The sequence below is a fragment of the Lynx canadensis genome, chromosome B2 (genome assembly GCF_007474595.2).
Source record: "Lynx canadensis isolate LIC74 chromosome B2, mLynCan4.pri.v2, whole genome shotgun sequence".
NCBI classification, from domain to species: Eukaryota; Metazoa; Chordata; class Mammalia; order Carnivora; family Felidae; genus Lynx; species Lynx canadensis.
The window spans coordinates 149,824,760-149,846,053 of NC_044307.1; the positions used below are offsets into that span (position 1 = coordinate 149,824,760).

General features: G+C 50.9%; 1 protein-coding gene across 1 annotated transcript; it reads right to left on the reverse strand.

The window, feature by feature from the left end:
- Positions 1–2,238: 2,238 nt before the first annotated feature.
- Positions 2,239–11,508, reverse strand: MPC1 (mitochondrial pyruvate carrier 1). Its single transcript, XM_030316774.1, has 5 exons — positions 11,365–11,508; positions 6,008–6,011; positions 3,855–3,951; positions 3,105–3,237; positions 2,239–2,739 (listed from the first exon to the last, which is right to left on the reverse strand). Exons 1-5 carry the CDS (start codon positions 11,433–11,435, stop codon positions 2,715–2,717), a joined length of 330 nt encoding a protein of 109 aa, XP_030172634.1. The 5' UTR covers positions 11,436–11,508; the 3' UTR covers positions 2,239–2,714.
- Between the last annotated feature and the right edge of the window lie 9,786 nt (positions 11,509–21,294).

The following is a 21,294-nucleotide window of genomic DNA, read 5'->3' on the forward strand; positions in this document are numbered from 1 at the left end:
ACGTATTTCTGGGCTTTTTCGGGTAACCAAGTTTTGCTTCAACCCTGTCCTGTCTCTGCGTTTTCTCGTGGGGCCACTACCACTTGGAGGGCTGACTCGTGTTGTGGTGACTGTACAAACGTCACCAGCAGTGTCTCCACCACACACGGCCCTGGGCACGGACTCGACGCCACCTTTCGTGAGAATATCCTGCAAGTGTCCCTAGGAGGCAGAGCCATGCCAGTCCCCAGAAAGAAAGCAGTACGGGTGGGAGCCGGCCCAGGCCTCGGAGTCCTTGCCACCTGGAAGGCTGCCACTGCCCGAGAGCAGAGTGACGGCTAACTGGTCGGTCTTCTCCTGACAAGGATCACCGACGACCTGGACGCCCACTTGTGGGAAGTGTCCTTTCTGCTACTGGTCATTTTAAAGCAACCAAGAAACTTGAAAACAACAAGAACAAAAACACAAAGGAATTCTGCTCTGGAACGTACTTTCTCACGTCGGCGTTGATCTGGGTGAGATCAGGACCCAGACCCCTGCAGTGGAACGCTTCACGCCTTCTGGTCTCGCCCGTACCCTCCCTCCGACCCGCAAGCACTCGGCTCTGCGCAGAGAAGGCAGACGGCTGGGAGCTTCAGACCCTCTGAGGGAGCCAGGGACAGGATCAGTGTCCCCTCCTGGTCCCTCGCTCCTTTCCCCAGGATGGTGAACCTCCCTGCAACCCCAGGGCACCCAGTACCCCCTCCTCATGCAACTTCTGCATCGTCTGCATGGACTTTCATCCCATGTGTTCCTCTGTGTCCATCTGCAGGTTTCTTTTTAATGTATTTGTCTATTTTTGAGAGAGAGAGAGAGAGAGAGAGAGAGAGAGAGAGAGAGAGAATCCCAAGCAGGCTCTGTGCTGTCAGCACAGAGCCTGACGTGAGTCTTGAACCTACGAGCCATTGAGATCGTGACCTGAGCCGCCCAGACGCCCCTGCAGGTTTCTGTCTCACATCAGGAACACCTGCTGGAGAAGGGACCGTGCTGGCCCCTGCCTGCCTTCTCAGGTGTACGGGGAGGCCCACTGAGGCAGCCTGCGGAACTGTGTCATCAGGCCTCCTGCTCGCAGGTCTGCAGTGTCTGCACCACGATCCCCGAGGCTCTCGGGACAGCCGTCCCTTCAGAGGCGGGAAAGGCCCTTGCTCCCCAGGAGCACGTGAGACGGGCGGACCAGAATTCTTGCAAGGGACAAAAGAAAGAGGAAGATCCCAGGGGCGCCTGGGGGCGCAGTGGGTTGGGCGTCCGACTCTTGATCTCGGCTCGGGTCACAATGTCACAGTTTGTGGGTTCGGGCCCCACATCGGGCTCTGTGATGATGTTGCAGCCCCTGCTTGGGATTCTGTCACGCCTTCTCTGTGACCCTCCCCCGCGTGTGTGCGTGCTCTCTCTAAATAAATAAAATTGAAACAAAACCTTTTTTAAAAGAGGAAGATCCCAAACCAGAACGCCAGCGGTGACTGGCACCGGAGGGCAGCCGGAAGCCCCAGGCAGGTTCCAGCTGGCACTTTCTACACCCTGGGGTCTGGGGTTCTCACAAGCGACGTTACCTGCACGACTGGAACCTGGCGCTCTCACTTCGCTAAGCCAGTCCGGGCTCTCGTCGCTGGGTCCTCTCGCCCGACCCCCGCTCGGGTCAAGTGCGGAGCAATGGGCCTGAGGGCACCCCGGAGGCGGCGCCCCCTCACCTCCAGAGGGGAAACGGGAGCACAGGTGAAAACGCTCTGCCCATGGTCTCGTGCCTTTAAAGAGAGTGACAGCGAGAAATGACTCGGATCCGCCTGCCGCTCTTTGCCACAGAAAGCGGTGTCGCCATCCGTGGGGACAGGTCAGCACTGTGGCCTCCCCCCACCCGGCCGACTCCCCGGAGCGGCTCCTGAGCCATGGACTCCCCTGCTCGGGCGCCCGCAGAGCTGGGGACACGCGCCTGTCTGCTGTGGGCTGTCACCCGACGGCTCTCGGGGCCACGGCTCGGCTCGCCATCAGCTACCCCATGGCCTGCTCCAGGTGCCACCCGTGGGTGCACTTTCTAACGCTGCCCGGAGGAAAGCGCGCATTCTGAGTGACCGTCGGTGCCTTCCCGACACCGGCCGTCCAGCTCGCCGTCCCCCGGCCGCCTTCCTCGTTTTCCAGGAGCGCCACTCTACGCACAACGCTCTTTCCAGGGACATTCTGGTTCTGTGGTTTTTTAGCCCAGCAAGATACTTAATATCACACTCATTTGACAAATATTTAAATCATTTATTGCCATTAAGTTCCAGCAGCTCAATATACACACTGCACGGAAATACACACTTTTTCAAAACATTGGCAATGAGATTGGAGTATGTGGCCAGCCGTCGGTCTCGTGGTCATTACAGTTAAGAATTCTGAGTACTTAAATGCTAATAATTATAAACGATGTTCTCTTCGGTTTTTCATTAAGTAAATTCTAACAGGTATTACCGCAGATAAAACCATCATCGGGAATTACTAAATTGATTGCATATCTTGAGCTACTCTTTACGAAGAGAAGTAAAATATTCGGTACTTGTAAGGCAGCAGAGAGTTGGCTTCGGGACTCTCAGCTATTTCTAGAAAAACTGGTTAGTAAAAATAGTAGCCAGCCTGTTTTCCTTAGCGAGCCTATCGTGAGGCAGACTGACTCAGCAGCGGCATAGCTTCCCTTCCAACAGCTGGTTTTTCATTTTCCCTTGTTATGCTGATGCCTTTTTAGTCATCCTGGAAATAAACACAAAGAAAAATTCAGTTTGAGACAAATTTCACTGGGGCCTCCAAAAACTTGGATGACTTTGAGAAGACACCTTTACAGTTATTAAAACCGAAAATGTTATGAAAACAGCAATATCCTACTTCCTGTCAATTTGCATGTTTTAATAAGCAAACCTGCAGTGCACTCACTGTTTTCAATTCAGCAGCATATTTTTTTTTTTCAACAGCGTATTTTTGCTCAGAGTCCAGCTTCCCCCACAGCTAACGCATCATCTCCGCACACACTCACGCCCGGTGCCCCCGACGCCTCCAGATTTGAGTTTCGTTCTCCGTAATTTCTCAAAACGGAAGTGATGAGACCGGAAGGGGCTTACTCGTATTTGATAAGGCGACTCCCCTGAATGAGCTGGGCGACTTCGTTTGTGGCGTGGCAGGCGAAGAGAAGCCAGTTTCGAGGCTGCACCTTGTAGGCAAATCTCATGAACGTCAGGGAGTAACAGCAGAGAGCTGCCAGAAACATCAAAGCGAGGCAATGACTTACGGCTCAGCAGACCACGAGCTGCGTGCTCGGAGGTCAGGGCTCAATCACCTTTAATCGGAACAAGAATCTCTCCTGCTAAAACTCGTGGCAGATGAAGAACGTCACTGCCTAAATGCTTCCGTGAATGGGAAGCTCATCCTACATTTTACTCTGCCGCTTGGTGCCTTACTTACTAAACACTTTAAGGACGTGTCTGTTGGCTGCAGCGGCCAGTAGCTCAGACCACTTCCTGTCCCCTCAGAACTGTTTACGGCCCACCGTCTGGAAGAACTGCTACTTAATCCCGCAACAACACCTTAAGGACAAGTAGCAGGGCTCCAAATGCACTTAAAGGCACTTCCTCCAAATAGAGGTTAGAGAGGACAGTTTTTAGCTGCGTGCCCATCTGAAAGGCACACAGGACCCCAACACTTTCTAGATAAATATTTCAAAACAACTCCGCTTTTTCCTCCCCATGGACAAGCAACGCCGTTCCAACGCCATGTCGCTCTATAGGTCACTTGCAAACAGCGGAGCGTGGGAGCCATACTCCGCGTGATTCTATGCGTGAAGTCCCCCCAACTGTTCACAGTCGCATCCTTACCAAATGTCATCCGCCCACTGATAATCTCTGGAGACTTTTTCATGTCATTGATGGCAGCAATGGGAAGACCCCAGTTGGCTACAGGGCCCCAGAAGTGCTACAGAAATGAGAGGAGGGAAAGGGAAGAGGAAAAGGGTAAGGCGGGCGTGAACAGCTGCGGCCCTCCCTTAAGTGATAACGCAGATAACGGAAGTGCGTGAGGACAGGTCTTCACCATCGTGTGCACGGCCTGCAGGCCGGTTAACATCCGGGCCCTGACTGTTCAAGGGTCAGCCCAGAAATGGGCTGCCCTTCAAAGGCGAGCCCAGAGGCAGAAAATATCTGGCAGCTTCCCACCAGGGAACCAAATGCCCCGCCCGGAGAACTTTCAATCTGATTAACTTCTCACCCCATGGCCTCCTGGCACAACTTAAACCTCATTACGACTATCCTCCGCAAGGTAATGTTTAAATCTATCAGCCCCCCTCCCCCTTCAAATGCTCATTAAGAGATCTGTCACTATCTCTTACCACGCAGATCCTAAATTGGGTATTTTTTCTGAAGAAAGTACCCTAAGAGGGGAGAACCTGCTTTTCGGCTCGTGTGAACTAGGTTAAGATCGGAGAGCCTGGAAATCCGCACTCAGAACTGCCAGATCCTAGGAAGTTAAGGTTGGAAACTACTCTCGATGGCAAAGCCCCCGCCTCCGTGCCACGCTGTGACCACGGCCGCCCCGGAACCAAGAAGTTGCCCGTGTTTAACAGCAGCGGCACCCAATTTGATAAAACTGGCTGCTGGCTTTTCCAGCACATTAAAAATTGTTTTATGAATGTGCAATTTTCAGTGCTTTAAAATATGAAAGAAACCACACGTCATTGGCTAAACACCCTTCTTAGTTTTCAGAATAGTAAGCAGTAATCTGTGCAGTGCTGCCCACTGGAGCATTTAAGACAAATTCAGGCTGCTGAATCCGTTTCTGACACTGACCAGGAGTCATTAAAACCCAAACTCCCATAAGCAGCAGGAGACCAGGGAAATCCAAGAAAAATAGAGTTGGAGGACACCTGGCCGGACAGGAGAGCATTTTGCAGTGCTTACTTCGCATGCTAGGTCTGAAACTGTGGTGACGCATCAGAGCTCCCGCGGGGCCGGGACGCTAGGCACTGACAGTCTACAACCGAGTCAGGACCCCGCAAACTAGACACAGCGGGTGCAAACGATCTCCGGGGTTCTGGGAGGCTACCTAGTCCTCTTGTCTTTAGACCGGATGTTATCTGGGTGAGACACACCTCTAGAACCTTAACTTCCGGTACCTGGATGACAGGTGGCCGCTGTCCCTTCTCTCCCCTCCATCCCAGACGCCTGGTGACGGAGGGCCCCCAGCCTTCCGTCTCCATCTTCCTCCCTTCTCCACCTGTCCTTTTCCTGGGAGTCCCTTCATTTTCCAGCTACCACCCCAGTGTCTTCCTTTCCTCCTTTCCTGACCAGTCCTTTCTCCACTTTGGTCTAGTTTCATCTTTTTCTAGTTAATCTTTCCACAGCTCCGCACTGCGCGGTGGCCCAGTATCTACTTTATCACGCACAGCCTCCGGGCTGGAACAGCCTGCAGAGTTTGCCTAGGAGGGGCTTCCCCCACCGGGCACACAGGCGTCTTCCCTCACGGCTGGGGCCACGGACAAGACCAGGGCAGAAATCCCACACCCCCAGCAGCCCAGGGGTTGTCCGCACAAATGATGGGATTACAAATTCTGGTGCGAGGACTTAAGCGTGAGGCAGAGCGCTGCAAGTCGAAGGCTATCTACATACTCGATTATGAACACTGTTTCTTAAAAAGAACATGAAAGGTAAAAATAATTTGAATACTCGTTCACTAAGAGATCTAGCCTTGGAAAGTCAGTAACGCATCCTTCGCCTAGTACACGCCTCTAGGTGCCACTTCCCTGTTTGGAAATATGTGTTTGGCCCACGCCCATCAGCTCAGCAGTCGAGGCACTGGTCCTGCCAGGGGTTAGCGCCCAGAGTGGACCAGGTCACCCAGGGGGACACCGGGAGAGCCACCAGGCACGGTGGCTGGATACGCTATCTCAAGCAACGGAGGCCGGGCCTGCCGTCCATAACTCTGTTGGTGCAGAAAGTCTGCAAAAGCCTGAAATGAAGGAGAACAATTTTCTTACCGTACTATTTGGTGAGGAGTCACCAAGGCGCAGACAAGAGACATGGAAAAAAAAAAAGAGAGAGAGATCAGCTGCTTTGAAAGACGTCTGTTCCTCCAGGTTCCTGCGACCTCCCACTTTGCTCTGGTTCCCGCAGCAGAGCCACAGGCGAGCAAGCACACTCTTCTCTCCCTGAGACGTGGGGGTAATCCCGGCAACAGCGCTGACCTCCGTCTCACGACACGGTCTAACGCTGAAGCCTCAGAGCGAAGCTGTCCTGCAGAAACGTGATGCAAGTGACTAGCAGCAGCCACACATTAATCTTAAGATTTCCAGAAGCCACGTTCACAAAAGTAAAACAAAAGAAGTCGAATTTATTAAGTTCATTCTGATGTACCGGAAATATCTTCATCTGAACACTTAATCGAGAGAAACTTATGAATGGGCTATTTTACATTCTTTTTTTGTACTAAGCTCCTGAGATCCGGTGCGTGTAGACATTCAGGGTGCACCCCATTTGGACTGTGGCCACAGCGAAAGCGCTCACGGCCGTCAGGCTGGACGGCACAGGCTGAACGGGGGCGTTTCTCTGGAAAGGACAAGCAGGAGAGAGGCGCGGTGACGCACAGCTCTGGCAACGGCGAGCTCGCCGTTAGGAACAGGTTATCGCCAGAAGGAAAGCCCCTAAAGACAGGCAAGTAGTTTTACATTCTGTTCACTTCTAAAACTCTGGAACGTCAAACAGTGCCCAGCATTTGCCACGCATTCAAAAAGTCTTTGTTGAATGAATGAATTGTAAAAACTTTCCAGTGATTTTTTTTCTGAACGTTAAACTCGGTACCATTTAAAAATACGTCAAGGGCCACCTGGGTGGCTCAGTCGGTTGAACGTCCGACTTAGGCTCAGGTCATGATCTCACAGTTTGTGGGTTCGAGCCCCGTGTCAGGCTTTGTGCTGACAGCTGGGCCTGGAACCTGCTTCAGATCCTGTGTCTCCCTATATACATACACACACACACACACACACACACACACACAGATGTGTGTGTGTGTATCCATCCATCCATCCATCCACCTCTCTCAGGAAAGGGGGTAAATCTCTAGAATAAATCTGCACAGACCGTCACTGACTCAATCATTAAAGCATATGCCTTACACCTCAGAATTTACTTGTTCAATCTTAATTCATTCTTCTTAGCCGAAATTCAGGAGCAAGAATGAAGAAAGGAAAAACAAAAAGCAATTTCTTTTACTCCATCAAGAAGGTATATGAGAATATTTTTAAAAATTAAAAAAAAAAGATAGGGGTGCCTGTCCAGCTCCAGTTGGTAGGGCACACGACTCTTGATCTCGGGGTGTGAGTTCAAGACCCACTTTGGAGATTACTTTAAAAAAAAAAAAAAAGATAGCAGAGATCCAGGAAGTTCTTGATTCAAGATCCTCGTTAGGGTAAGAAAATCAGCCGGAGAAGAGACAGAAGGCACCAAAAAAAGAGTACCAGAACCCAGAGGATTCAACATGGCATAATAATAAAGAATAAATGGGTCACTTACTTTTGCCGAGCAGGATACCGTATTGTCAAACAGCTACCAAAGCACAAAAGATAAGTAATTGTCCAGGACCACGCAGCTAAAAATGACGGGCGCCAGGATTCTCACTCACTGTTCAAACTCATCACTTGGGTCTGACGTTACCATGAATCACATCCGACGAAAGCTGTCAGTAATTACTTAATATTAAGACCCTACTTAGGGGTGGCTAGGATGCTTAGTTGGTTAAGCGTCTGACTTCGGCTCAGGTCATGATCTCACAGTCTGTGAGTAAGAGCCCCACGTCGGGCTCTGTGCTGACAGCTGGGAGCCCGGAGCCTGCTTTGGATTCTGTGTCTCCCTCTCACTCTCTGCGCCTCCTCTGCTCATGCTCTGTCTCTCTCCCTTAAAAATAAATAAAAACATTAAAAAAAAAAAGACCCTACTCAAACGTCCTCGTAATGCCTTTCATTTTTTTCCACTCTATATCCAATCAAAGTCCACACTCTTGCTATGGCTACAGCCTATTCCTTAACTTCTGTTGCTTGGTGCAAAAAAATGAACGTTTTAAAATACACTTGGAAATCCACATTAGTAAGAAAGACATTTCAATCTTACTCATACAATGTGACAGAATTTTACAATCTGTATGAAATAGGATTTTATATTTTTGCTGAAACACTCAACTGTGTTATTAAAATAATTTTTATGGGGCGCCTGGGTGGCTCAGTTGGTTGAGCGTCTGACTTCCGCTCAGGTCGTATCTCGTAGTTCTTGAGTTCGAGCCCCGCACTGGGCTCTGTGCTGTGAGCACGGAGCCTGCTTCAGATCCTCTGTCCCTTTCTCACTCTGCCTCGCCCCCACTTGCGCTCTCTCTCAAAAATAAATACAACATTAAAAAAAAAATTCAGGAACAGCTTTAGTTTAGAAGACCTCTGTCTCCCCTCAGTAGGTCGTAAGGATCCGGATCTTCCGCGGGTAGGGAGTGCAAAGTCGGTAGAACAAGTCACTGCGGAGGTGAGAATGTGCAGACCCTCATTTCCGATGGAAGAGAGAGGTGATGAGGTTTTCTTCCTTGGGCTTAATTCTCATTTGCAAAGCGCAGCAGCTTGGGAGAACACACAGGGAGAGCTTTCCCCTGTAAGTTGTAGGGGGAGCAGGTTCTCTTTCTAGGAGAAAAAGCTCAAAGAAAGATCGCCTGGTGAGAGTTCTGATACCAGCCCTTCAGCGGCCCTCCACCCCCGGCTGTGGGGGGCATGAAATCCACTGCTGCCAACAGCCGCAGCAGGGCAAACACAGCCAGCCTGGCATCTCGCTCCATCCAGTCAGTTCACAGAAGTCATTTCAGGTCAGGATCACAGAGCTTCACAAGATTTTAACCTTTTCCAGAACAGTATAGAGTGTTTCTGATTACACACACACACACACACACACACACACACACAGCGGAATATAAATTATGAATTGCATGGTGATTGGGAGTCTGAGTATTTATTTTCACATCCCTCATCCAGTTTAATGTTCTCAACAATCCAACCAGAAAGGGCATGATCATTAAACCCATTTCACAGGCAGGTAACCGAGGCCCACTGGGATTGGATTTGCTGGGGATCCCTTGAGTAGGAGTCACTCTTCCGTCTGCTGCCCCAGGAGACAGCACTCTTCCCCGGGCACTGCCACTCTCTTCCTCATTTAGTCAAGACTTAACTCAAAGTAACACTGGAAAAAGTATACACACAGTAAACCACATGAAGTTAATCTTAGGAAGAAAGGTTAAACCATATCAAAATATTGAGTTAAAAAGTCCGGCTCTGGGAAACCTAACTGCTAGGAAAAAAAGACAGAAATAGAAAATAGTAAAAATAAGAATAGAAATAAGTAGAAAAGCAGGGCTCACTTCCTTGAAAATATATTTAAAAAACATTTTTTTAATGTTTATTTTTGAGAGAGATAGAGCACGAGTAGGGGAGGGGCAGAGAGAGGGAGACAAAGAATCAAGAGCAGGCTCCAGGCTCTGAGCTGTCAGCACAGAGCCTGTTGTGGGGCTCGAACTCACGAACTGGGAGATCATGACCTGAGCTAAAGTTGGACGCTAAACTGACTGAGCCACCCAGGCGCCCCGAAAATAAATTTAACAAACTATTCTTAGGTAATAGGACGTTACCTAAAAATCAATATTTTTTCTGAAATGAATAAGGTGTGACCACTGTATTCTCAATTATTCCATACAATTTTATCCTTTGCTGTACCTAATGATTAGGAAGGCCCATTATCCAAAGCAGAAGACAGTAGTAAAAAGGTAACATTCCAAGAGAAACTTAACCGCAGGGCTGAGAACTGACCCTCGCAGGACTACGTGCTCAGATTTCCCCAACACGTTCCTCTGATAAACCACCCTGCTGCACAGCACTAAACATCTGTCCTCATTGATCACCGTCCTACTCAAGTACAGAAACTTCCTAACTGGAGAGCCGGGAGTGAAGCGTGTTTCCAAATTCATCACAGGAGAGACTGAATTGTACCTCTCACCCTGCTGCTCTGTAAAATTACAAGTGAACAGTGTTTGCAGAGTTCAGGACTTAAAACGGAATTCTTTTCACATTGGCAGAGGTTCAGTTGCACTCGCGCTGTACCTTTTGGATGGTTACAGGACTCATTTGTCCTCAGTGGTCCTCACTTAGCCTCTTTGGCACGCTATTCACCATTGGGGAAGGGGAAGGGGAAGGGGAAGGGGAAGGGGAAGGGGAAGGGGAAGGGGAAGGGGAAGGGGAAGGGGAAGGGGAGGAAACAGGGGCGCCTGGATGGCTCAGTCCGTCATGCGTGGAACTCTCGATTTCAGGGCAGGTCAGAATCTCAGGGTGGTGGGACTGAGCCCCAGGTCCAGCTGCTCACCCAGCGTGGAGCCTGCTTGGGATTCTCCCCCCCCCCCCAAACAAAACAAAACAAAACAAATCAAAACATAGCCCAACACCTAGGTTTTAAAATCACAAGACAGGAAAACCAAACCTTAAACTCCTAAATAAAGTATTTAAAACTGTTTCGGGGGCACTAGATTGGCTCGGTGGGTAGCGCCTGCAACTCTTGACCTCAGGAGTTGTGAATTCAAGTCCCGCCTGGGGTGTAGAGATTACTTTAAAAAAAAATTAAAAATCTCTAATATCTGGTTGATATAATATAATATAATATAATATAATATAATAATATATAAAGCTTGTAAAGTTATACTACATATTCTGAAATAAAAGCAAGAGTCTCAAGACTCGAGATGGAAATAGAATGTAGAAAGTGTGTCTTGGGCCCTTTCACCCGCAAATGCCCTTCGTTTCTAACTGGAAAGGAAGAGTGAAGGGAAAATCGAGTAAGGAAAAGCATGTCCTTGGAGACGCGCTGCTTTACTTTGGCCGTCAGAATATTCGTGCATAAAAATATTTGAGATTGGATTCCCTTCCCCGCTCGGACTGAAAGTCCTCCGAAGCCGGAAAACGGAAAGGCGCGCGGGACCCGGCACAAGTGATCGCGGGGACTCCAGGAGGGGCGATCGCGCGCACCTGCAGCAGCGCCCGCGTCCTGGACGCGCGCACGCTCTCCCGGCGCCTCCCGCCGGCCCCTCCCAGCCCCACACCTGGGCGCCCAGCTGCCCCGCAGGTGCCGAGAGGCGACATCCGGCCAGGAAACCGCGCCAGGGGCCAGGGTCCTCGGCGCTGCCCGGAGCCCGCCCCGCTGCCCCCCACCCCCGCTGGCCCCGCCGCCCGGCCCCCGCGCCCTCGTGGCCCCGCGTCCCGGGCGGCGTCAACCCCGACCTCCGGGAGCCCTCGGGGGTTCCGGAGGTCTGGCCCGGGGGACTCGTCACCTCATGAGGTAGTCCCGAAAGTCCTTGCTCCGGACATAGTCCGCCGCTTTCCGCACCAGCGCGCCCGCCATGGCCGTGCCCGACACCAGACACCCCGCAGTGCCCCGGCCGCCGCTCCTCGGAGCCCAGTGACACCCAGTCCAGCGAACAGCGGGAACGCCGCCCCCGCCCCCGGGGCCCGCGTCACGACAGCCGGCTCCGCCTTACGGCCGCGCCGCGCCGCCGGCGCTCGGCCTATGGGAGGGCGCAGGGCGGGAGGCGGCGGCGCGGATTGGCTGGGACCTGCTGCCGTAAAACGGCCGGGGCCGGCCGGGGATTGGCTGGCGCTGGTTCAGCCCCGGCCGCCGCAGTCCTCTGGCGCGGAGGTAGCGGTCGGTGGCGGCCGCCCGAGGGTCTGTGCCGCCGTACCCGCAAGGGCACCTTGGCCGGGCCGGGGTGCGCCCGGAGTGTCCGCGTGGGCGGCCCGGGTGCGCTCTGGGTACGCCCTGTCGGGGAGGCGGGACAGGAGGGTTCGGTTGTTCGGGTCTCTTTTTTAACTGTCACCCCTCCCCCGCTTTTTTATTTGCTGATGTTTGAGGTGGGGGGAAGGGCAGAGAGAGAGGGAGACAGATGATCCAAAGCAGGCTCTGTGCTGCCTGCGCAGAGAGCGGCCGAGAGCCTGACGCGGGGCTAGAACTCAAGGACCCGAGAGAGAACATGACCTGAGCCGGAATGGGTTGCTTAACGACTGAGCCACCCAGGCGCCCTGGTCTTTAAAATATTCTGTTAGGGGCCCCAGATGAAAACCATCGGCCCTCACCATGCCTTTTGGTGAAGGTGTAGGGGACGGGCGGCAGGCAGTCTCTGGTAGGAGCCTAAATTGGATGTCAACACTGCTGTGGGCGGTTGGTGGCGTGGATTGACGTTGGCTATGGACACGCCCTTTGGCCCAGCCGGCCCTTCTCCAGCGGTCCCCCCACCCCCCGACAGGCAAGCTTGTGCAATTTCAGATGCACAGCATTATTTTTAATATGTCCACCCACAGGGAGAGTTAGATCACGCTGCATCCATTCCACTGAATCATGTAGCAGCTCGGAAGGGGCAGGGTGCTCTGTGTGTGCCGGTATGGAAAGAGCTCTAAAATGTGTAAGAAAAATCAAGGGGCAGAATCGTGTGTAAAGTGTGCTACTCATTTGTGCATGGGGACAGAGAAAATCTGTAAGTTTGTTTCCAAAGTTGAAAGGGACGTGTTAGCAGGGACTGCCTCAGAAGATGTCCAAGTGCAGAGGGCTGGAGAGAAACAGCCTTTTCACCGTATACTTTTTTTATTCCTATTGAAATTTGTACAGGAAACATACGCTATCGAAAATAAACATCAGGGGCGCTGGGTGGCTCAGTCAGTGAACCTCCGACTCTTGATTTCTGCTGACAGTGCAGAGCCTGCTTGGGATTCTTTTTCCTTCTCTCTCTCTCTCTCTCTGCCCCTCCTCAGCTCACTCTCTCTCTCTCAAAAAAAAAAAAAAATCTTTTTAAATGGCATTAAAGAAATGCCTTTGAGAAGTAAAACAGCAGGCCTTTGAATCAGATTCATTTTCTGTTCAGGATCTCCGTGGGTCACACCTGACCTTGATCTTGTTTGAAAGTTGTCCGACTAGGCAGCACTGCCATCCCAGAATAACACAGGAAGGTCGGTTATGTTCAGCTGGTGCTTCAAGGTGAAGAAATAAATGAATGAGCTGAGAAAAAACAAGAGGGTTGATTATTAATAGTGCTATGGTTATTAGCGCTAAAAAGAAAACCGCAGGTCCAAGGTGGAGTCACTTGCCTCCAGTCCTGCAAACCAAGACTTAATTGCAGTTTCAAACTTTCCGGGAGTGGAATTTGAAGCCAGGCAATCTGGAATTTTCTGGCCAGTATCAATGTTACTTGGGCCCTTTCCAGTCCCCCCCTGACCCCAAAGGAGGTGACATAATGTGTGTGATAAGACCCCTTGCCCTTCCCAAGGTGACCTTGCCTGAAACCATCTTTTCTTTTGCAAATAACTTCTTGCTTCCCTCTTTTCTATAAAAACGTTCCTGCCGGGAGCCCATCCGTCCAGCCTTCCTGGTGGCACAGCCCGGGTGGTTGGCGGAAGGGCAATGCACAGCGACCCTCCGAATGGGAAGCTACTGGTATCCCTCCTCTTACTCATCACGGCCATCCCCATGGTCCAACTGGCATTGGTGATTCAAAATAAACCCATGGGGGCAAACTCGGGGATATTTTCTGGGGATGACCCCCAGTACAAAAAAGAAACCTTTTATCCAGCGGGTGCCATCCCCGCCTGCCCGTCCCCTAAAGGAAAGATAGCCCCATATATTTCCCAGCCAGGGAGGGGGGGCAAATGGGTTCGAAAGCCCCACTCCGGCCACAAAGGAATGTATCTATGGATACAAGTTACTCCAACCCCTAGGCCCACTTGGCCCCCAGGAGGCATTCCAGATGGTAACTGGACCTGGTGGGTTAAGGTACAGAATGGTTCATTAATTCCTAGGTATACATTGTCTCTCTGGGAGCGCGTAAGGCGTGGGTTCCCAGGGCCCTCTTGGCTCCCTCCCGGCACCCCAGACCAAAGCGAATACTTTTGTTCCTTGTACCGCAAATCGTTCAAAGGAACAATTGAACAATTAAGAAGTCGTGTCCCTGTCAACGTTCCACTTGAGGTGTTGAGAGCTGGATGGCCTTTCATGAAAATAGCAGAGCAAACACTTTATAAGTAAACGTAGATAACGAAAGTAGTATGAAGAAATTAATCAATAAGCAAAGGGGAGGAGGGAATGTTACAAAGAAATAACCATGAGGTTCCTTAACGGGTGATGACACAAAGGAGCATTTTTAGAATTAGGTAAAGCCGAGAAACATAGATGATGCACGCCACAAGGAATAACGCATATAATGCCACGCTGGCCACAATAAAGCGGCCTGTCTAACACACTGCTGTCGTCTGTGTGCGTTTGTTGTTTTTGCCGACGCCGTTCATCCTTCGGGAACCCCTGGTCCTGCTGGGGCTGGACTCCGGCACCTTCCATTTTGGACAACTCCTTGGAGCACGTCTCTCCTGGCCTGATGGAATGTTGCCCAATTCATGAATCGCTTAATAAAGCCTAGTAGATCTTTAAATTTTACTTCTTGAGTTTTGTTTTTTAATGCTCGCTACCGTGTGTTAACCGCTAGGCACTTTTCCTATGTTAGTTCTTACAACCCAGAGGGGTGGGAGCAGCGTAAAGAAACTGAATGGCTTCTTGAATAAAACCAAGGTGCTTCTGCAGGGTTCGTGGGAAGGGTCCCTCCCCAATACCCAGTGTGAGAAGAGGCTCCCGGTTCTCACAATGGCTCAGTCTTATCTCCTAGTATTTTCTTTTCCTCAGGAGCAATGGATCAGAAGAATCCTCTGCAGATTCCTAGACCCCCGCAAGCTTAGAGCTTCAGGAGATCTGGAGGGGAGCCTCTGGAAGCTGGTCAGTGACAGCGCGTGGAGAAACACTACCGAGGGCTCCTGTCCCCACTGCCTGGTGTCACCGCCAGGCCAGCGTCTGAACATTCTGCTTGCCACAGTTGGGCCACACTTGGATCTTCGAGGCTTCTGTTAAGGTCCCATTGCGTGGAAGGTAGGAGCTAGAGGATTTAATTAAAGGAATATATAAAAGGAATAACGCTCTGCTAAGCAGCAGCTTCCCCGAGATCTGAATCTGGCTCTCTTTCTCTAAGAGCCGTGCTTTCTTTATTTCATGTTGCCACAGTTAGGACTTCTTCCATGTAAATATGTACCTTTCCTACTTCAACTACGGAGCAGGTAATATGGTCTCATGTATAAGAGAACACAGCAGGAGGCAAGAGACCCAGCTACATTATTTCCTGAAATTCTAGAAAGGCCTAGAAACCTCACCCGGTCCCTACATGGACAGCGTATGGAAAGGTAAAAATGAAACATCGTTGGCTTGGGTCCCGGGTTTCCGGAAGAGGCTGCAAGGGCCTAGCATCAAGCCAGAACCTCATACGGCCAGAGTTCTCAAAGTCCAGAAATGACGGTCACACACAGGGCTTCCCTGTTGACTATGAGGAACGGGAACTGTGAGCTCAGACAGACTGAAGTCAGAGGAGGGGGGAAGCTGGCCCTTAGTTACACCGCACCCATGTGGGCCGGTGTTGTGTAGGCAGTCCGTATACACCGTATCCAGGGCAGTGCTTGTGTGGGTAGGGGGGTCCTCCGTGGGGGTCCTGTGGAGGATTTCCTGGCAGGCAGGTCTGTGATGCCTCACACGGTAGAAGCAATCTTCTCTATGGCAGTAAACTTGCCATGTTTTTTCACGTATCAAAATAACAAAAAAAAAAAAAAAAAGAAAAGGAAAAGAGGAAACGGTAGTTCTGCTTATGAACTAACACACTTAATTACACAGGTTTTCTTCTGGAAATGGGGATAACGAGGACCATGTTGTCCATCTGGGACAGCTGTTGTGATGACAAGAGACAATTTCCGAGGAGTACGTGGGGGGTGAGTACGTGTTTTATAAACATAGATGTGTGACCGGGCTCCTGGGTGGCTCCGTCGGTCAGACCCCTGACTCTTGATTTCGGCTCAGGTCACGGTCTCTCAGTTCATGGGATCGAGCCCCATGGTGGGTTCTGCGCTGACAGCACAGAGCCTGCTTGGGATTTTCTCTCATCCCTAAGGAATGTTGGGGGGGGACCCCTCAAGATAAAGGAAAGCAACCTGGCTGTATGCGTACGTAACATGCCTCACGACCCTGTGACATGAGGCCACCTGATTAGACCGCGTGACTGGGTGTTACCATGTATGGGAGACGGGCAAGAAAAACATTTATAAAAGACTACACCTCACTGCACTCGGGGCTCAGCTTTTCCAGTGCGAACCCAACCGAGCGTTGCCGGCACAAAGTTCCTTCCTGGAAAGAAACGCTTCGGTGTCTCGACTCTGTGCGAACCTCGGTTCCCGTTCCACTCTCTCTCTGCCCCCGCCCTGTGCGCACTGTCTCTGTCGCTCTCTAAATAAACTTTCTTTAAAATATTTTTTTAACGTTTATTTATTTTTGAGACAGAGAGAGATAGAGCATGAACGGGGGAGGGTCAGAGAGAAAGGGAGACACAGAATCTGAAACACGCTCCAGGCTCCGAGCTGTCAGCACAGAACCCGACGCGGGGCTCGAACTCACAGACCGCAAGATCATGACCTGAGCCGAAGCCGGCCGCTTAACCGACTGAGCCACCCAGGTGCCCCTCTCTAAATAAACTTAAAACACACACACACACACACACACACACACACTCAAAACATAGATGTGTTGTTACGTCCTGCTGCCCATCGATTGCAGCCCAACACCTGCCTTACGTGGATTCCAGCTAGGTAGCACACATTAGTTTGATTGCTTTAGTAATTTAAAGAATGCAGTAAATGAGTAAGCCAAGAAACTCGGGAGTTCAGTGAGAACCAGGGACACTCAGAGGCCAGTGCACCGTCTGGAATATGGATGTGTACTTTCTTGCCTCCTTAGCTCTTCAGGTCCTACCTGTAATCAATCCATTGTGCTGCCCCCAAGGCTTGAATACTTCGAGATCAGCAGCCCCTGCCCCCACGCACTTTTCTCCTGGGTCACTGTTCCCATACTGATGAGGGAGCGTGGGGCAAGCTGAGGGCAGAGGACAGGCTAACAGCACCCAGCGCCTCAGGTGGGATGTGTGTGTGATGTTCCTCGGACTCTCCTGGCTGCCCGAGAACAGGGGAAAGGAAAGAAAGCAAATGTTTGATTGATGGATATCATCGTCATACAGGACAGGGGGCTCCTTCAGTTTACGGAGAACTTAGTAAACTGCAAGAAAGAGGCAATCTAGGGGCGCCTGGGGGGCTCGGTCGGTTGAGGGTCCGACTTAGGCTCAGGTCATGATCTTGCAGTTCGTGGGTTCGAGCCCCGCGTCGGGCTCTGTGCTGACAGCTCAGAGCCTGGAGCCTGCTTCAGATTCTGTGTCTCCCTCTCTTTGCCCCTTCCCCGCTCATGCTCTGTCTCTCTCTGTCTCTCAAAAATGAATAAACGTTAAAAAAAATTTGTTTTACAAAAGAGGCAATCTTATCCACAGAAACCTACAGACCCCATTTCCTGAAGCCCTAATATCACCCTCACCAAGATGTAAGGGGGGTTAACTGCTGGCCATGGTGGTGTAGGAAAGAAAGGCAAATGAAAAATTAAATTCCCTTACTGCCTACAGCCCAGCTACAAGTCCTTGAAACAGGCAGAGTGACCTTCCTCTAGGAGCTCAGCTGGCTCGTTGGTAACTTTGCTGGGGGGCAAAAGGGAATCTTGGCTTAACCTTAGCCTGACCCCCAGGATCCCATGAGTCTACTTTAACTAACATATAAAAACTCATTTTGGAAACCTCCTTTATCTCAACTCCCCCAGGATACATGCCGGCAATCATCCTCCAAGCTTATGGCCCCTGGTATACATCTGAAGGGTCTCATGACTGAGGTTTTACTAAACGGTAATAAATGGTGTTTTCAAGGTCCTGGAAACCTTGCTTCCAAAATGCCTTAGAGACTTACTCTGTCCCTGACCCCCTCCCAACCTGAGGGTATATCATGAGTCACTCACCACAACCCCAGTGCAGCTCTTTCTGCCCACGGGTCCTGTCCCTGCGCTTTAACAAAATCACCTTTTTGCAGCAAAGACATCTTCAAGAATTCTTCCTTGGCCGTCGGCTCCGGACCCCACCATCACCCCAAAGCCCCATCAATACTGTTCCTCCGGAAGTCACAAAGAAATGGCTTCACGGGCAAGAAACCTTCATTTTGCTTGGCAATTCAGGAGTTTCCTAGGCATAAACGGTAAAGGATATCGAAGGATATCGTTTATGATAAAGGATAAAGGAAACAGAGGCATCACTCGTTTGCATTCTATACTGAAATGAGTGATTGGAGCCACAACTCCCACTAAACACTGAACTAGACACTGAACCCAACCCCTGAAAGGCGAGAGGGAACTGGGTAATCACAGGATGCCAAACTGTCACCCGCGGATCGCCCACTGCTGGTCACAGGGAAGAAGAGGCCGACACGCTTTGTGAGTATAGACAGCTTTCTCCTACCATGGTGTTCTTAGGGGCTTCAGGGGAAAAATGAAGCCGGTGGAGGGCAGGGGGTCCTGGGCCAATGGAGGGCAGGGTTTCCTGGGCCAAAGGCATTTAGGAAACGTGTGAATCCGACAAGGGTAATTTTTTTCTGCAGCTCTTTTGAGAGCCTTTATGAAGCTCATGTGAATTGTGATGGCATAAAAGTTAATCCATAGAGCAGTTACCAAATGTCCTTAACCAGAGAGCCCTTGGAAGGAGCATCTCGTGGGACTGGCGGTCCAGGGGCTCCAGTGGCCCCGTGCCCGGCTGGCCAGGGTGTGCCGATGGAAGAAACCAGACCTGCCAGTCAGGTGAACAAATCCTGCCACTTTTTATTTAGCTGCCTGCATTTGGCAAGGTTTCAAAACTGCCTAGGCCTCGGTTTTTAAATCTATGAACGGAGCCAATGTCGCACCACATATGCAGTTGAGTTTCTGTGCCCACCTGTGAGCCCCCTTCTGCTGCTACTCCGTTTTCTAATCAGTGAGGGGCTGTAAATGTTGGAGAAAGGTGGGGGGGGGGATCTCAACTTCTCTCATACAATGGTTTGGCTCTGAGTGTGGTGAAAACACCCTGTGGGGACAAGTTGCTCTGGGAAAAAGGACTGAGGCTGCCTCCCCTTTGACCTCACGCTTCCCTGTTGGCTCTTCCTTCCAGCTGGTCTCTTGGCTCGGGGCGAGGGCCCTTGAGGGCAAAGCATCTCCTGGTGGAACTGAAACTACCCCTTCGAGCATCAGGACCGAGCTGAGCCAGCAGGACCAGCCGGGATCACTGGGAGACAAGCTGCCTTTGACCTTCACTGCCCACCTGCACAGACCCACCTCTGCCCCGCGTTCTCCTCGCATACACCTGCCAGTATCCTCGGCACTTTGGAGACCGTCTTCGAGACGCCAGTCCGCCGTCTTCCCGGAGCTGGCCTCCCTGAAATCAGTCCCTTTCCTGTTTCTCCATCACTCCTTTCTCTGCCTTTGGGTTTTGCCAGCAGCGAGTGGGCGAACCTGGTGTGTTTGGGGCCCTGGGCCCCGGCTACAGCCACATCCACAGAAGGGGTAGCTCACATGGCTGACTGCAGACAGTCCTCCTTCTCTGTGCAGCAGGACGGAGCGGCCACGGGATGAGCTCTTGGGTTGTGACGGCAGGAGCCTGCAAAGCCCCCTGGTCTGCTCTGAGCTGGCTGAAACTCTACCTTTTGTGTTGATAGAAAAGGAAGCCGTGGGGAGGGCCTCCCAGTGACTAAACCCAGGACAATCTGAGTATCAGAAAGAACAAAGCCTGACTGCAGGACCCGTAAGGGAAAACCAAAGGATGTAAAGGAAGACCACAGAATGGGAGAAACTTGTTGCAAGTCATATATCTGATAAGGAACTATTTTTTTTTTAAATTTATTTAAAAAAATTTTTTTTAACGTTTATTTATTTTTGAGACAGAGAGAGACAGAGCATAAACGGGGGAGGGTCAGAGAGAGAGAGGGAGACACAGAATCTGAAACAGGCTCCAGGATCTGAGCCGTCAGCACAGAGCCCGACGCGGGGCTCGAACTCACGAACTGCGAGAACATGACCCGAGCCGAAGTCGCTGCTTAACCGACTGAGCCACCCAGGCGCCCCATAAGGAACTATTTAAAGAATAACTCACAACCTAGTAATACAAAGACAGCCCAACTAAGTAACAAGCAAAGGACCGAATAGAGGTTTCTCCAAAGAAGACACACAAATGGCCAATAAGCTCACGAAACATATTAGCCATCAGGGAAATGATAAGACCACCATGAGACCCCCCTTCACACTCTCCAGAAAGGCCACAATCAAGAGAGTGGAACACAACAGGTGTCGGGCAGGATGTAGAGGGATGGGAACCCCCATTCTCGGCCGCTAGGAGTGCAAAGTGGCTTGACTGGTTTGGAAAACAGCCCGGCCGTCTTCCTGGGGTGAAACACGGGGTTGCCACATGACTCAGCCACCCCACCCCCAGATACACACCCAAGAGAACTGAAAACATATGTCCACACGGCGCTTGTATCCAAATGCTCATAGCAGCATTGTAAATAACAGCCGAAGAGTGAAATCAACCCAAATATTGGGTCAACTGAGGAACAGACAGACAAACTGTGGAGTAGCCATGCGATGGAATATTACTCCGCCATAAAACGAAACGAAGTCCTGGCACGCGCTACGACACGGATAGATCTAGCAAGCACGGTGCTTATGAAGGAGCCAGGCACCCGGGACCGCGTGCAGTATGAGGCCACGTATATGTTGTGCACAGAGTGGGCTCATCCAGGGAGACAGGAAACAGACTAGCGGCCGCCCGGGGCTGCGAGGCTTGGGGCAGGGCCATGCACTCTTCTTCCGGGTGGAAACCGTCCAATGTTGGTTGTACAGATGGCGGGATAACTGCGAATGTGCTAAAAACCACTGAATTGTACACTTTAAAGGCGGACATTGCGTATGCGAGTTGCATCCCGGTAAAGTTATTTTAAAAAACTTAGCAACAAACAAAAACCTTAAGAAAGGCACAGAAAGAAAAGCGAACAAAATAAAAACCTGAAACTCCTTTGTCATAATTCGTGCGCCAACTCTTCCGGTAATTAAAGGAAAAGAAGCGTTTACCCACATGAACTACTTCAGACAGGCCTAGTGACGGAGGAGAGCTCTTGTCCTCAGAAGGAGTTCGGCTAATAGATATGGGAGAGTGGTGGAATGAAAAGAACACCAGTTTGCAATCCCGACTGCAGTGACGGATTCAGACAGAAGGCAGCACAGAACTCTAGTCATTTGGTAAATAAATGGGAGC

Coding starts and splice junctions, on each gene's coding strand:
- MPC1 (XM_030316774.1), bottom strand. CDS start 11,435: ATGGCGGGCGCGCTGGTGCGGAAAGCGGCGGACTATGTCCGGAGCAAG. Junction 3,238..3,854: donor CAGTGGGCGGATGACATTTG/GTAAGGATGCGA, acceptor TGTTTCTGGCAG/CTCTCTGCTGTTACTCCCTG. Junction 2,740..3,104: donor AGTCGCCTTATCAAATACGA/GTAAGCCCCTTC, acceptor GTTTATTTCCAG/GATGACTAAAAAGGCATCAG.